The sequence below is a fragment of the Rhamphochromis longiceps genome, linkage group LG19, assembly GCF_057381845.1.
Source record: "Rhamphochromis longiceps isolate RC_006_pf linkage group LG19, R_longiceps_female_GT1.1, whole genome shotgun sequence".
In the NCBI taxonomy this organism is placed as follows: domain Eukaryota; kingdom Metazoa; phylum Chordata; class Actinopteri; order Cichliformes; family Cichlidae; genus Rhamphochromis; species Rhamphochromis longiceps.
The window spans coordinates 13,606,169-13,623,496 of NC_140575.1; the positions used below are offsets into that span (position 1 = coordinate 13,606,169).

General features: G+C 41.1%; 1 protein-coding gene across 2 annotated transcripts; it reads left to right on the plus strand.

The window, feature by feature from the left end:
• Positions 1–804: 804 nt before the first annotated feature.
• srrm1 (serine/arginine repetitive matrix 1) lies at positions 805–14,731 on the plus strand. Of its 2 annotated transcripts, XM_085390970.1 has the most exons (17): positions 805–936; positions 1,847–1,936; positions 6,261–6,383; positions 8,537–8,707; positions 9,057–9,151; positions 9,248–9,496; positions 9,589–9,771; positions 9,867–9,986; positions 10,091–10,299; positions 10,496–10,576; positions 11,095–11,181; positions 11,389–11,524; positions 12,247–12,336; positions 12,536–13,015; positions 13,120–13,300; positions 13,644–13,820; positions 13,909–14,731. In XM_085390970.1, exons 1-17 carry the CDS (start codon positions 916–918, stop codon positions 14,017–14,019), a joined length of 2,604 nt encoding a protein of 867 aa, XP_085247096.1. In that variant the 5' UTR covers positions 805–915; the 3' UTR covers positions 14,020–14,731. The 2 variants fall into 2 exon arrangements, with proteins under 2 accessions (XP_085247096.1, XP_085247097.1); XM_085390971.1 differs by lacking the exons at positions 805–936; positions 1,847–1,936; positions 6,261–6,383 and adding an exon at positions 6,391–6,758.
• The last annotated feature ends 2,597 nt before the right edge of the window (positions 14,732–17,328 follow it).

Sequence of the window (17,328 nt, forward strand, 5' to 3'; positions counted from 1 at the left end):
AACCAAGGTCTGCAGACAAGCATCTCTGAATACACAACACATCAACGCTTGTAGCAGATGGGTAACAACAGCAGAAGACTACACTGAGTCCTACTGGGTGAGTTAAAAACAGGAAACTGAGGCTACAAGTCACACAAGCTCAGCAAATTTGGACAAAATAAGACTGGAAAAGCATTGCGTGGTTGACAAGTCTGGGGGGTTACTGCATGTAAACACAACTGGTTCTCTTACAGAAAAAGCAATTAGTCTCAGTTTCAGAAATCTAATTTAATGATCGTCATTATGATGCATGCAAATGTTTAGTATTCTGTAGGAAATGGACCACCAGTTGACAAAAGCAAACTAAAAAAATGTTACTGAAGTTGCTTTGAAGGACAAAAAACTGATAAAAATGTTCAATTATTTCCCCAATTACCACAAGAGTGATGATATAAATGACAGATTACCTCTTATTTTTTATTCCAACATAACACTTGTTTTGCTGCACACAGAATTTTCATGGGAAGCTCTTTAATTTTATCATTTTTTGTTTTTCTCATTTGTTTATCTGAGCATTTATTCTTACTGGTGAATGGCGGTTGGTGAGGTTCAGGTTTTGACAAGCCCCTAACTGGACAATGAATAAAAACAAAATACCTTTTTAAATCCACAACATTTGAGCAAACCAGTTTAAACCAAGGTTTGGGTCTTAATAATATCTGTGCAAGCTGTCTCTGCATATTGAGGCACATTCTAGTCTGCCATATTTCGTGCATCAGGTGATGAGCGGAATCTTCTTCCTCCTCCCACTGTAACTGCAGTACCTGTTGCTTCCTGTGGGGGCACTCCATTCATCCGGCTCGTCACCCTGAATTTCACCGGCGGACCAGCACACAGCTTTCTCCACAGCACAAGTTACGATCCATTTCACCTAAAATGGACGCGGGATTCTTCCGCGTAAGTTCTTCAAACTTTTATCTTTGTATTTGGTATATTATTATTTAGCTGCATGTAGATCTATATACGTTTTATGGGATGGATGTTTCCTATGTGTCTTCAGTGAAGAGCCATGTAGCTAGCTAAACAGCGGTCAGGGCTTCGACTATCAACTGGGAGCCAACAGTCTCAGGATTTGCAATTAGTCTGCTTCACTTGGTGTATTCTGGGAGTTGTTGCGTGTTCCCTATATTGATGTTTTCTGTCTTATAATTTATGAAAGTGTGTAACTTCTTACGTTAAAACCCCGTACGTGTTATTTTACAGACAAATTTACAGGAAATAGACGAGTCAAGTTAGCTAGCTAACTAAAGATGGCGCCCGGGCGGTGCATCGCTCCTGTCTCCATGAGCTAGTCACGACTGCTGCTGTGCTGGCCTTAGCAAGCCCTCCGTGTTTGCTGAATAATGACATTAATGTGTCTTTTAATATTCTGTCAATGTCAACTCCGCTGTCAGTCAAAGTAGCCTTCGGGCTGTGCCTATTATTAGCCTGTGCGTTCGCTTTCGAGGATTAAGCAAGTGGTTAGCATGGCTAATGCTAACCGACTGGTGTCAGTGTCGCCTGCGGCTCAGTTAGATGAGCTAAAAAGAACATGAAGTGGCGCTCTAGGGAACACACGTGTCTTAAGTATTTATTTTAAGACACATTAGCTTGAGCAACGTAATGTTTTTCCATCTTAAACTTTGACTCTCGTTAATGTTATCGGTAAGTAAGACTGCTGTAACTAACATGGGCCCAATAGTGAGGAGGCTGTGCAGCTTGAGACTAAAAACACTGTTCGAGACGGGTTTCTGTTCTTCTCTGATTTGACATCTCCGATGAAAGCTGATCATCACGAATCCGCTGATGTTGGCTGTTATTTCTGCAGGGTACGAGTGCGGAGCAGGACAACCGCTTCAGCAACAAGCAGAAGAAACTGCTGAAGCAGCTGAAATTTGCAGAATGTTTGGACAAAAAGGTAACATTTGTTTTTACATTTTATTTTCTCAAATAATTGTTAAAAAAATCATGTTAAATAGTTATCTACAAACTTGTATCAACATGAGGCAGTTTATGGCAATCTGTGTAGCCTGGACATTCATACACCACAGGTATGAGGGTGTCTGTGAGAGACATTTTAATGGCCACCACCTCACCAGGCCTGTGATTAATGAGCTTAAGTCAGGTTTTTGTTTTGTTTTTTTTCTTAATCCGGTAGCAAAAAATAAAAGGTAAATGTTAATTTTTCTGTTAAATAGTCATTACTTTAACTTTGGTTTATTTATATATAACCTGTTTATATTTTTAGTCTCCACCCAAATGCCGTTTTTGATCCTTTGCAGGGGACTGCCTGGTCAGTAACAGGTGGGACAACAATTAATATACAGTGGGGCAAAAAAGTATTTAGTCAGCCACCGATTGTGCAAGTTCCCCCACTTAAAATGATGACAGAGGTCAGTAATTTGCGCCAGAGGTACACTTCAACTGTGAGAGACAGAATGTGGAAAAAACAATCCATGAATTCACATGGTAGGATTTGTAAAGAATTTATTCGTAAATCAGGGTGGAAAATAAGTATTTGGTCACCTCAAACAAGGAAAATCTCTGGCTCTCACAGACCTGTAACGTCTTCTGTAAGAAGCTTTTCTGTCCCCCACTCGTTACCTGTATGAATGGCACCTGTTTGAACTCATCATCTGTATAAAAGACACCTGTCCACAGCCTCAAACAGTCAGACTCCAAACTCCGCCATGGCCAAGACCAAAGAGCTTTCGAAGGACACCAGGAAAAGTATTGTAGACCTGCACCAGACTGGGAAGAGTGAATCTACAATAGGCAAGCAGCTTGGTGTGAAAAAATCAACTGTGGGAGCAATCATCAGAAAATGGAAGACATACAAGACCACTGATAATCTCCCTCGATCTGGGGCTCCACGCAAGATCTCATCCCGTGGGGTCAAAATGATCATGAGAACGGTGAGCAAAGATCCCAGAACCACACGGGGGGACCTGGTGAATGACCTGCAGAGAGCTGGGACCAAAGTAACAAAGGTCACCATCAGTAACACACTACAACGGCAGGGAATCAAATCCCGCAGTGCCAGACGTGTTCCGCTGCTGAAGCCAGCGCATGTCCAGGCCCATCTGAAGAGAGCACATGGATGATACAGCAGAGGATTGGGAGAATGTCATGTGGTCAGATGAAACCAAAGTAGAACTTTTTGGTATAAACTCAACTCGTCGTGTTTGGAGGAAGAAGAATACTGAGTTGCATCCCAAGAACACCATACCTACTGTGAAGCATGGGGGTGGAAACATGATGCTATGGGGCTGTTTTTCTGCCAAGGGGACAGGACGACTGATCCGTGTTAAGGACAGGATGAATGGGGCCATGTATCGTGAGATTTTGAGCCAAAACCTCCTTCCATCAGTGAGAACTTTGAAGATGAAACGAGGCTGGGTCTTCCAACATGACAATGATCCAAAACACACCGCCCGGGGAACAAAGGAGTGGCTCCGTAAGAAGCATTTGAAAGTCCTGGAGTGGCCTAGCCAGTCTCCAGACCTCAACCCCATAGAAAATCTGTGGCGGGAGTTGAAAGTCCGTGTTGCTCGGCGACAGCCCCAAAACATCACTGCTCTCGAGAAGATCTGCATGGAGGAATGGGCCAAAATACCAGCTACTGTGTGTGCAAACCTGGTAAAGACCTATAGTAAACGTTTGACCTCTGTTATTGCCAACAAAGGTTATGTTACAAAGTATTGAGTTGTATTTTTGTTATTGACCAAATACTTATTTTCCACCCTGATTTACGAATAAATTCTTTACAAATCCTACCATGTGGATTCATGGATTTTTTTTTTTCCACATTCTGTCTCTCACAGTTGAAGTGTACCTCTGGTGCAAATTACTGACCTCTGTCATCATTTTAGGTGGGGGAACTTGCACAATCGGTGGCTGACTAAATACTTTTTTGCCCCACTGTAGTTGAGTAACATTTAAGGAAAGCCACAAAAGTTTTTGATTTAAAGTCCTTCTTTTTTTGTCACTGTAACTTCTTAAAAAGACACAAAGAAGTGACAGTGCGGTTGAGGGTAGGACGCCATCTAGAGCGCACCACATTTGAATAAAAGTGATTATTGCAACACGTTATCACTTATAAGGAAAACTTGACACATGACATTTTAAAAGCAGATCTTAAAAGAGCCAAATGTGTGATCAGTTGCTACATTAACGTTAAGCATTGTTTGTATTTGTCTTCTGTCTGTGTATTTTTATTTGTATATCACATATCAGATTCATGTTACTTGCCCAGTGGCTTCTAAAGAAAATGAGCTTTTTTTTGATAAATTCTGGCATGTGTAAGTTTTGTATTATTTTGGATTGATGACCACTAAGTTGTTCCATGGTCCACACATGGTTACACATTGGTCTTAACAAGCAAAAGATCCCAGGTTCTTCAACATAACGACTGACCCATGACGTCCATTAATATAAAGCGTCAGAGTCAGATAAAAACAATTTTAAGGTGCGACGAGATAAAAATTAAACTGGATCCCAAAAGGGAACTTTTTTTGTACAACATCTAAAAGTTAAGACAAGTACAACAAACATAAAACCAGACAGCTTTATAGAGTAGAATGATACATTTGGTAAAGTAAATGTAATATGGCAAAACTAATATCTTGCGTTAAATTAAATTAAAAATAAATACAGTAAAATATAGATTTATGCAGAAATATAAAGCCGAGCTTTGTGCTACGTTTTTCCCCCCAAAGCCATCCGTGGTGAGAAAATGTTAAATCTTTTGTTTGACAAAAAAGGTTTTTAAATTTACCTTGTATGATTTTTAAATATGTAAGTCAGATCTTTTAAGGACAGTAAAGCTTTTTTTCTTCTTTATTTAAATCCTTGCCATAGATAAATCACTGTGTTGTGTCTTGTGGGATTTGTGTGTAATCTATTTAGTCGTCAGACAGAGTGAAATGGACAGGTTTTTGTCAGATAACACAATCGCTTTGTGCTCTGATTGCATTTTGTGCCCATTTTGAGCCAGGAAAATCCATGTTACATAATAATATATTTATAACAAAGCAAAAAAAATACCGTATTTCCCGGACTACAAAGCGCACCTAAATATTAGCCGCACAAGCTAAAATCAGGGGAAAATCCTGTTTTGTACATACATTAGTCGCACCTGACCAAAAGCCGCAGGTGTTTCAATGTTGACTTATCATATGTAAGAGAATATGCACAAAGGGAATTGTCAGGAAAGAGATGGCTGTTTGGAGACATCACTTTTATTAATATTTTGAAAAACAAGTTATGGGTACATATTTGCACATGTAGTACATAACAGTAGCCTACAGCACACCAGAAAAATAGATTCGGACTACCTTTTAGGCTCAGGTGCAGTGACACAGCTTTAACAAGAAGAAAAGTCAGTCATTCACCACCATCTTTCTCTTCTTCCTGCGCACTAAAACCACCAAAGTCCTCTTCTCCAGTGTCGGATACAAACAGGCTCATGATGGCTTCGTCATCCACTCTTCTTCTCTCCTTCGTTGTCACTTTCAAAACCAAAGAAATCCTCATTGTCAGTGTCAGAGTCGAACACCCTCAGAAGGGCCGTGGCGGTGTCCTCCTCTCCATCATGCAGCAGTCCAGCCCTTCAAAATCCGTTGGTGATCGTGGATGTTTTCACACTTTTCCACGCTGTCAGAATCCACCGGTGGAGTTGGGCATAACTTGCTTTTTGGGCATAACTTGCAAGTTTATCGCCGCTCATCATCCACGCCTCCCGCTGAATGCGTAGCGCTACTTTGAAGTTTGTTTTTCGCGCTACTTCGTACGGCACTACGTTGCCTGGCGGACGGACATGTGACTAACATACCACTCTTGAACCCCGATCCTTCCGCCAGGCAACGTAGTGCCGTACAACAGCGGAACACACAAAACAAATCGTCTTACGATATGACAAAAATCACGGACAATCCATAGAAAAGCCGCACCTGACTAAAAGCCGCAGGGTTCAAAGCTTGTGCAAAAAGTAGCGGCTTATAGCCCGACATTTACGGTAGTTAAAAACGACTTACTAAATCTGGCTACAAAACAGAATCGCAAATATCAGATGGAATTAAAGCAGCTGTGTATAAAACAGTGTGAGCTGGCAGCGCAGGGTTGAAATAAACCGTTAAGATGAGAGAAGAGACAAAACGTTATGAAAGATATCTTGTATCTGTACAGGTGCATATAAACAGGTGCTGCTGTTTCTCATCACTAACGGTCTGTTTCACGCTCAGGTGGACATGACCAAAGTGAACCTAGAAGTCATCAAACCTTGGATTACGCAGCGAGTCACTGAGATTTTGGGGTTCGAGGATGACGTCGTCATAGAGTTCATATTTAACCAGCTTGAGGAGAAGGTAATGTCTTTAATCGTGTTTATTTTTTGTTCTTTCAGAACTGTCATATATTGAAGGGCATTGCTTAGTACTTAGTCAGTAAGAACGATATAAGCAAATAATTACACGTCCTAGTCAAACTGAGATTGAATGGGAAAAGTAACAGTTGGTGTAAGACTGATTTATAATGACATTACCATGTTTTGCTGTTATGTGACAAAGTGCCTTTATCCAGCAGTCTTCTAATGATGATGTGATTTATGATTTAAAAGGCCTGAACCAATATGGATGTTATACCTTGCATCAGAAGTATAGCACCAACACCTAATTAGCTCTCTCCTGAGCCCAAAGTCACTGAGCCCAACTCTCCCTTCATGATGCAGTGTGTGGTTTGAGGTGAGTTATATGCAGGGATCACCTATATCATGTCAGTGAAAGAAACGCCTAAAAAAAATAAATCAATTAAAAAAAATGCCATAATCATATTCTTTGTAGGTGTTGACAGCCCATCGGTAGACTGCCCAACTCTCTTTAAACGTAACAGGAGGTACAGGCTCAAAACAGGACATAAAAGGGCTGAAACAGCCTGATTTTCTGTACTTTCTACCAATTGGGTTATCACGCAAAACTGAAAAGTATTGTCTCACTGGCCACCTCTGATTGCAAGTTTTTACTGTCTTTTGCACTCTGTTGAGTGTGGTCAGAAGTGTTTTCGCTTTCACTTGTTACCACACAAAACAGTCATGTGAGGGTGTCAAGAACACAAGTGTTATAACGTCACTGCAGCAAGTTGAGAACTTCAACCTCTGGAGGTCAGCATAAACCTCGTAAGAAACAATACTTTTCAACTTGGTTTTAAGTTAGTACAAGTTCACTTATTTTCTACAAAACCCCTCTTAACAGTAAACCTGTAATATTGTAGATCCTATTTTTGTAGACTAAAGTGTACATTCACTCCAGGCTGTTTTATTTTAAGCATTATGTCCAGCTGTTTTCCTTTCCATAAACTCTACTCTGTCCCACTGATAGATCAAAGCATGTAAGATGTCTGGAACTTGGGTAACTTCCATTGCACAGACATACTTTATAAAACAGGAAACATTTCAGATAATTTATACTCTGTATTTGTAATTACCATACTGTCAGTGTACTCGTATATTTTTTGAATGCAAGTTTTGATTTCAGTGCCATTTATCTTCGTTTATGGCTCGTTATTCTAAGAAAATCCAGATGTATGTATTTTCATATTTTATGTCGCCAGCATCACACATGTGTATTATTTTTTACTTATTATTTTATCTTTTACTTGCCAGTGGGTGGGCTGTTTGAGCTAAATTTAAAGGGTACTGTTGCATAATGGAAAACAGTTGATACAGTTAATGAGATTACGCTATCTCACAATCATTCTATCAGTTGTTGAAATAAAACTCAGTTTTTGTGTAACTGTGTACTCATTATTGCTTGTTCGTCTCTTGCAATTTAGATAAATGATATAACATTAAGCTCATGGTGGTTGAGTCTCAAGCAGTAGGGAGGCGGAAGCAAGCCAAGGGAGCTCCGTGCCCACTGATCCCACGGGACTCACTGAAGACACCGGAACTGTACTTGCAGTGTTGGGTTTTAATGCACTCTGTATTGTGGCTGTTTGTTTACCTCCTGAAGTGTAGACGGTGGGGAGACTGGAAAGCAAGGGGTGGGTAGCGGCCAAGGGGATGTATGGTAGTGGGCTAGCACTGAAGAAATCAAATTATACTACAATTTCTTTGTATTATGGGAGGTTTTGTTTTCTTCTTTTTATATTTTGTTATGGTAGATTGTAAATCTAGGGCAGCAGAATTGCATGCTGTGTTTATTTTATTTCTTTAACATCATTAGATGTGTCTCCCCTCAGCTAGCTCACAATCTCAGTTTCCTGAGTTTGTGAGTACAATTTAAATCAGTCTCATTTTTGTAGGTTGAGTCTAATATTGGATCCAGGGATGTTAAATAGCCTAGTCAGTGTCTTACATGTTTTTAAGATGGTTATCTAAATAGTCTGAGGTATAAATTTATAGAGGAGTAGAAGGTAGGGAGCCCCGTTTGTGGGACCCTACCCCCCCTTGCTGTTTGGTCTTCAAGTATTTCAATGGCTACGTTTTTGTTTTTTCTCTCCTCCCTTCATGTGTGTGTTGCAGCACCCGGATAGCAAGATGATGCAGATCAACCTGACTGGCTTTCTGAACGGGAAGAACGCCCGGGAGTTTATGAAGGACCTCTGGCCCCTGCTGCTGAGCGCCCAGGAGAACATTGCGGGCATCCCATCAGCTTTTCTGGAACAGAAGAAAGAGGAAATCAAACAGAGACAGGTGAGTTTTTCTAAATGGTGGAAGCGGGGATGGGCAAGATCACGCTGAGCTTGGTGGCTTTCCATTTATCTTTTTTTGAAAGTGTGTCATACAAGACTTTTTTTCTTTTTTTGGGTGGGGGGGTGGCTTTTGTTGTGTTTGCACAGCTGCTCCTCAACAAATTACATGTAGGAGGGGACCTGTAGCACAGACACGGGAATATAATGGTGTAAAATAAGTATTGACAAATTGCAGTAATAAGACCCCTTTTCTGTTAAAAAAAACTCTATAAAATATATCATGTTGAACTCAGTAATTATTTAAAAATAGGAGCAAAATGATTCATCTCTCATTGATCTGTTTCTGGCAGATTGAACAGGAGAAACTTGCTTCTCTGAAGAAGGTGGATGAGGAAAAGAAGGAAAAGGACCTTAGAGAACGGGCTCAGTCAAAGAGCCCCAGGAGGTACGATTATTTTCATTTTGAGACCCATAGATGGAACTACAGCTTGTGAATTCGTTGTAGAACATGCAAACCTCTTGTATTTGCCTCTCTGGCCAGACGGAAAACGAGGTCACCATCGCCGCGAAGGAGGTCGCCATCACCACGGAGGAGGTCACCAGCGAAGCGGGAAAGGAAACGCAGCCCCTCACGCTCACCAAGGCGCAAACAAGCTAGTCCAGTTGGTGGCAGTTCACCCCCTCCGCCCCTGATGCAGCTGTCCACAAAATCTTCAGAGGAGCCAGTAGAACCAGATACTTCAGGAAGAGCTGTGCCAGAGGCAGTCGTCCAAGAAGCTTCTTCCACCTGGTTTGTGGAATTCTTGCTTTTATTTGAAGTGGGCATTTAGTTGGACTGGTATTATTTAGAACTTAAGACATTTAAATACTTTTCTTTTGCAGTGAGACAGTTGTGGAAGTAGTGAAAGCCGACTCTGTGAATGAAGTCAAAGAACAGTCGCCAGAGAAAACCCTTAAGAAAGAAGAGAGACCGAGGTCACGAGAAAGGGAGAAGGACACGAGGAGGGAAAGACACCATCGCTCACGCTCTCATTCTCGTTCTCGCAGACGCCGCTCGCGCTCTAGGTGATTTGACGTGTGGCTTTAACTTAAACTTTCATTATGAAAAATCAAAGTCTGTAAAGGAGTTTTCTATATTTGCTGATTCTCTACCCAATCAGATCGTACTCCCCTCGCAGAAGACAAAGTCCCAGAAGGAGAATGTCTCCTCGTCGTAGGAGCCCTCCTAGACGTGCGCCAGCTAGCTCCAGGCACAGACCCAGGCGTTCCCCCGTCCGCAGGTCGGCATATTTATTTATTTTTTTGTATTGGCATGGATTTAATATTTTACTTCATGTTGTCTGTGGTATACAGACGCCTTTAAGCCTTTTTTTTTGTCCTACAGGAGGCGCTCCCGCTCTGCTTCATCCTCTGGTAGCAGCTCATCAGGCTCTCGCTCGCCTAAAAAAGCAGTGAAAAGAATATCTACCACACCACCCCGAAAACAGGTCCATCATCCTGATACTTCCATTAGTCCCACAGGCAAGAACAGACGATCACCGTCTCCACGAGCTAGAAGGGGCCGGGGCTCTCCTTCCCCACCCAGATCATCAGGTGTGCTTCAGTTCCTCCTTTGTACATTATATTAAAATATTTTTACCTATGAAAACATTTGAAGACTTTATGCTTCTTCTGCACAACCAATGTTGGATTCCAATGTTAAACTTAATGAGTATCTCTAAGCTCGTTGCTGTTATTTTAATAAATCTGTGACAAGTGCATATAATTTTTGCTGTGCATTGTTTTTCAGGGTTTAAGAGAAAACAAGGAGGAAGGGCTGATTCTCCCCCTGACAACGTCAAGCCCAGACCATCTGAAGGCTCCGACTCGGGTAAGTGTAAAACGTGTTAAAGAACCATGCTGCCTTTCACCTCACGGATCTCGAAATATGGTGACTGTTTAACACTTTAACTCATCACTTTGCGCCCTGTGCAGTTACTGTGGCTTTCAGCAGGATGTACATGTTCACTTGTCATGCTTGTGCACCGTATTGTGTACTTGGAGAGCTTAGTTGTAATTATTCTCATTGAGAAATTTAATTTACCAACACATAGTTGGGTACTTGTGTGAAATTCTCAGCATTCCAGAGCCTCAGCCTTTGGCTTGCTCCCACACTGAGAAGGCTGAGTCTGTGTAACCTGAAGGATCTCTTTACAGGGTGAAGCTGAGCCACCAGAACTGTTAAGAAACTGTGTGCTAATGCAAGGGGAAACTATAAATGTTGTAACATGATGACAGACCAAGCATCACAGCTATAAGTCTGTCTTCTGTAATACTTGTAGCATTTCCTTGGCAGTCTGTTTCCGGCTTTGCTAACACTGATGGGACACTCAATGCTCTGCATTTCAGAGGAGGATAAAAATGAGAAAGGGGCAACAGCAGATTCGGTGCAACAGCGACGTCAGTATCGCAGGCAGAACCGACAATCGTCTTCAGGTTAAAAGCGTTTTTATCCCCGTTCTTTCTTTTCCCATACCCCCGCCCCTCTCTCTTTAACGAGTCTGTCCATGTCATCTTGCACTCATCGTCTCATGGACTTTTGAAGCTGTGTCCTAACCCCAACCTTGGTGTTTTTTCCCTGACCGCATACTGCCAAGGCTTCGCTGAAGCAGCTCTTGATGTCATTTGTTTGTGTGGTTTCAGAAACGGGGTCTTCATCCTCAGAAGATGAGGCGCCCAAGAGGGCAACAGGAGGGTCAGGTGCCAGAAATGGTGAGGTCAGGAGGAGGCGCAGTCGTACACAGTCTCCTCGAAGGCGACACAGGGATCCCTCCCCGAGGTCAGATAACACAGTATTTACACATTATCTGACTTTTATTATCTCACTTTAACCTCGAAGTCTTAATAGTTTGTGCTCTGCTTATATTGTTTGTATGTATTAATTTTATTCCTCTGCGCCGACAGAGGCCTACTCAGGGCCAGACAGTGTTACGTTAAGTACAGTGTATCACTATCCGCCCACTTTCATCCATAATGTGGCACAAATGGAGCTGCGTGGGTGCTGCTCTTCCTAAAAGTGGATGTTTATTTTCCACATAACATAGTAACGTAGGCTGTACTAGCTGGAGAGCACTGGATCACAGTCTGTGTTGTTCATAGAACAGCTAATATCTTTTTTTTTTTCTCTTTTTTTTTAAGTCTTGCTCATTGTGCTCGTGCCTGGCAGTGGGCCAGTCTCGACCCTGGGCTTTGCAGTACTGTGGCTGAAGCTGACTTGCAGTCAAATCTAAGTTAAAGATTGTGACGCAATTTTTACATTAAGAATTTGTAGCTTTTTTGTCACTGGCAGTTATTTACTGTTGTGTGTGTGTGTGTGTATATATATTTTAATCCAGTGATTGCTTTAGTTTGGCCAGTGAATCCTTTATTACCAAATTCCTTCAAGGTCTGTATAACAAATGTGTTGACTCTTTACAGACCTTGAATAAAGCTGCAGCTTGTCTAGTTATGGGAGGCGGGCGGCCACAAGTTGGTGACTCTGATTTTGTTTTTTCCTTGCAGGAAAAGACGCTCTCCATCTCCAGTACGCAGACGTCGCACCCCTACTCCTCCTCGGCGTCGCAGATCTCCCTCTCCTCCTCAAAGACGCAGGTATAAGAATGTTTCCTTTTAAATTTAGACAAATGATCTCTCCAAACTTCTGTGTTGCAAACAGACTCCTGGGCAATAGCATGTGTTTCATACAGGAGTCATTGTTCCTGTCTTGTGGTTTTTATGAAATACTTAAAATTTTATGAATTACTTACCAATTTTAAAGTATTTCCTAAAGGTTGTATTTCCTGCTTCACAGGTCTCCTTCCCCACCACCCCGTCGTAGATCTCCATCCCCCAGACGATATTCTCCCCCTATCCAACGTCGCTACAGTCCTTCACCTTTGCCCTCTCAGAAAAGGAAACTGTCTAACTCGCCAATGAAACGCTCTTCACCGGCTACCAAGCGACGTCCCTCCAGATCCCCCAGACATAGAAGCTCTCCTCCTCCAAGAAGACGATCCCCTCCCTCCTCGACATCTCCACCCAGACACAGGAGGAGCCCCATGCTGCCACCTGGGCGGCGAAGCAGAGATGCTCGATCCCCTGTTGCGGCATCCAGACGCCTCTCCCCATCCCCTGCAAACCGCAGTCACGCTGTTAGAGGATCCACAACCCCCCCACGGCGCTATGAAACCTTGAGCACATCTCCGTCTAACCAGCGCAGACAGCAGTCACCTCCACACAATAAAGTCATCCGCAGAGTTTCACGCACCCCAGAACGCCGTGACAACCAGAGGTAGGGATCACTTATGTATCAGACAGAACAGCGTTTCAATTTCTGTTTACCTGTGACATTTTTGTGTGCCAATTATCTGATGTCACCTGTGTCATCTCTCTCAGACCATCTCCAAGCCCTCAGCCTATAAGAAGAGCGTCCTCCAGATCTGTTTCCCCTGAACCAGCAGCTCAGAAACGTCCGACTCAAGCATCCGCCTCCCCCTCCCCGTCTCGCTCTGCCAGTGCGTCTCCACCACCAGCCAAGAAAGCCAGCAGCGGTTCTGGAAGTCGATCTCCAAGCAAGGTTTGAGCTTATTCGCAGATATAAAAAAAAAACAATTTGAAATTATTTTTTTTTAATGAAGGATGGTGGGGGTTAATGGTCTAACTGTTAAAATCTGTGCACGCCAATCATGGCAAGTTATAGCCTCAGGAAGTTGAACTTTTGCAGCATTGTTAAAAGGAAATGTCATCATATATGTTCAGTGTTTTTAAAACTTGAAACTGTAAATTCTAAATTCCTCCAACAGAAACACATTAACTGTAAGCTGAGCTGCAGCACCGTTGCCATAATCCTTCTCTTAACTTTGTGTTGATATAAACATGCTTCATGCCTGTGTCGTCAAGTTCTGATGTTTCTCTTTCAGACTTCGGATGTTGACGGCGGTGCAAAGAAAAAGAAGAAGAAGAAGGAAAAGAAACACAAGAAGGAGAAGAAGCATAAAAAGCACAAGAAACATAAGAAGGAGAAGAGCAGTAGTGCTGCTGTGACTGGAGACACACAGGAGAACCAGGCTGCAGAGGAGGACAGAGATTCCAGAAAGGTAACATCAGTTTCCCCTCTGTCTGATTTCTGTTCGGTACAACAGCGGATATAGGTCGTTGAGTAAATGATGCGTTGTTGTTGTTTAGGAATCGGACAGTGACGTGGAAAACACCTTGGATGATCTGGAAAAGCACCTTAGAGAGAAAGCGCTGCGCTCCATGAGGAAGGCCCAGATGTCTCCATCACAGATGTCCTGAAAGCAAGCGGCTCTCACTCGTGAATTTTCCAATCACTCTTGATGTTTGTCATCAACCTGGTTCAGCTTTAGAATGTACAAATTGTTAAACCTTGACTTTTGTGTTTCTTTTTACTGGTTTGGTACATTCTGAAGGGTTTGATTTGTTGGTTAGTGTATTATCTGAACTGTAAAGAATCTTGTGATGTTCATAATTTTAATTTGTCAGCAGGGAAACAAGTTAGGCTCAGAGGTTTTGATTTGGGCAGGTTAAATATTATTTCCACAGCCTACAGTAGATTCTGTTGAGAAATGATTGCATGTGCAGTGATTGTCTCTGATGTGCATGAACCACTGACCTTATGAAGTATAGGTAACTATACAGTAACATACAGTTACTTTTGCCTTTTAGTTGTGAGAGACGGCTGTGTCCACTATTAAAGAGGCTGTAACGGAACCTTTTGTCCCATATTGTAACTTAATAGAGGTTTCGGCATCATTTAACCTGCTTATTTTTGAGTTTTAAATTCTTGTTTGAAGACTATGTGATACCTGCTTTGTTTTTTTTTGTTTTTGTTTTTTTTCTTTTCCCAAACCGATAGATGATGCAGTTTGTGTTGACACTCTTGTACCAAGCTAATCTCTGTGGGACTGCTAATAGTATCTTTGTATTTAGTAATTTTGCCTCTTGTCATCTTGTCCTTTCAGAATTAAAACCTTTTTTATAGGATTAATGGTTTTGGAACATTTTGTCATTCTTTTTGGTTGTAATAAAATGTTGTAGAAAAGAATCTAAAAAGGGATTATTATTATTCTCCTCATTATTATTATTATTATTATTATTATTATTATTATTATTATTATTATTATTGTTGTTGTTGTTGTTATTTGTTTTATTTGTTTGGAAACATAGGCTGCTGTCAGGACAAGCAGCAAAAATGCTAGTTTCTATTTTCTGTACGTAATCAAAAGTGCAATTGCCAAACATTTTTGTGTCAAATCAGTAAAATTCTGTTAAATCCATCTTAAAGGACAAACATTTTTGGAATAAGGTTCTGTATAAGGCCTGAGTTCGTTTAGCTTAGATTTAATTTGAAAACAGTTCTATATTATGTAATGTATGAGATCAAATTTAAGAAGCCGTGAGCTTAACAAACATACAGCACTGAACTCATTTAGACAGCTAAGTAACTTCTGACATTTGAATATTCTTCAGGAATTGTTCTCTGGGCTTTTGAGGGACATGCAAAGCTCTTGTTTGGATGTTGTCTGCCTTAAGATGAGCCCACACTGCTTCAGTAATGTTGAGGTCTGGGCTCTGGAGACCAATCCATGACCGGTCATGTTACATCGTGTGATTGAGATAGATATAGATAGATATATCTTTTTTATTTATTAAATCCAGATATGATCTTAGTGCGCTGTCAGTGTGTTTGGGATCATTGTGACTTTGAAATGAAGCTGTAAACAGACTCGTTCCAGTATTTTATGCTGGATCAAAATTGGAAGACGTTTAGATCTTCTATCAATTTTGACATGATCCCCAAACTATGAGGCGTTGCACCATGTTTTACAGATGGCTGCAGACTCACTGTTGTACCTGTATCGTCCACTTTCATAACACACACACCATGCTGTTTTATGAACTTAATGGTTTTCAGATAATAGCTGTTTAGGAATCACTGTCAGTAAATTGTGCTATCTTTTGTCATTTTTCATTGATTGTATTAAAGAAGTGTTTATTTTTTTAATGCAAAGTTCCTAAAGATCCAATTTAAAATGGGTTCTTTGTTAAGTTGTCTGTGAAATGTGGACACAACACTGGTTCATCCCTTGAGTTAGCCTTTTTTATACTCGAACAATTCATAAGGTCTAACAAACAAAAGGATTGGACTGAAAACGAGTCAAAAAACAGCCAAAGAAAAGCTTTGAAAGATCAAAGCTGAACACCACTTTAAAAAAAAATTACAAGTCTGGCTCTTTGGAAGCTAAATTTAAGGAAGTTTGGGGTGGTAACAAACATTTGCACAGTAGTAGATGTAGACTTCAGTGCAGATGCAGGAGACACCTCCCTCAGAACGTGTATTTACCCCCAGGCAGATTTGCCTAAAGAAAAAGTACTATACCATTACTCAGCAAAGCAACAATTTCTCTGACTGGGTGGATCTCTAACTGCCTGAAATATGATTGTGAATTATGAGCTTCTACCACCACTGACATTTTGTGGTAAATGTCATTATCTCCACCACACACATACAGTGTTGTGATCTCAGCAGCACGTCTCCTCCTCATGATGGCTTCCATATGTTGCAGGTTCATGACGATGAAAAACGCTAAAAGGAAAAAGAGGGAGGTCCTTTTTTAAAAATAAGAAAATCTGTGAAAAAAGTAAAGTTCATGATGGAAGGGGCTTGTGGAACAACCCAAAGTAACAGTTTTCTGCATAATTTTATCAGTCTCTCACATTGTTATGGAGGAATTTTACTCTACTCTTCTTAACATTGCTTCAGTTCATTGAGGTTTGCAATCACCACAGCATTTTAGTCAGGTCAGAACTTTGACTGGGCCCTAATTCCTTTCATTCCAATGTGTTTGAGCTTTAACTTTTGGACAGATGGCCTCATATCTGACTCTAGAATACTTTGGTACATAGAGGAGTTTGTTTTCAACTCAGAAACTCCGAGGTGCCCCGATCCTGTGGCTGTAAAACAAGTGCAAATCATCACCTTTTCATTCTTTTTTTAGAGAGAGAAGTTTTCTCCATTCATACTTTTTTACTATTTTTCTAATTTTACTGTCATGATTTTTAACATTTAACATGCTAACTGAGGCCTGAAGAGTCTGAGACGTAGTGCTTGTGTAATGTCTCTCAGTACTACACCGTCTGACCTTTGGGTAAATTTGTTGGGATTTCCTAACCTGGCAAAATTGTAGCATTATGTTAACACATGCATGAATGTGTCAGACCAGCAGGCTGCAAAAGCTTCTGCTCTTTTGCAGATGATCAGTTAACCAAGTAGATTTGATTACCTGGCTTCCACTTATCCTCCTAATTCCTAAGGAAACAATGATTTTTTTTTCATAGGACTGCATAGAATCCCTAACAAGAATTTTGTGACTCTAGGTTCTGCTTGATTTTTTAAAAATATCATTAAGATTAAGTCCAAGGTTTAGTTTTTCCTCACCCAGAACTCTGATAACTCAACATCAGTGAAGAGTCCTTTATTGAACGACCTGTTCATAAAAGCAGTTTCTGTATAGAAAAACTGCTTCTCGAGTCAGCAGCAGAACTTTGAATTTGACTGATTTCTCTAAAACTTAATGCCTTCTT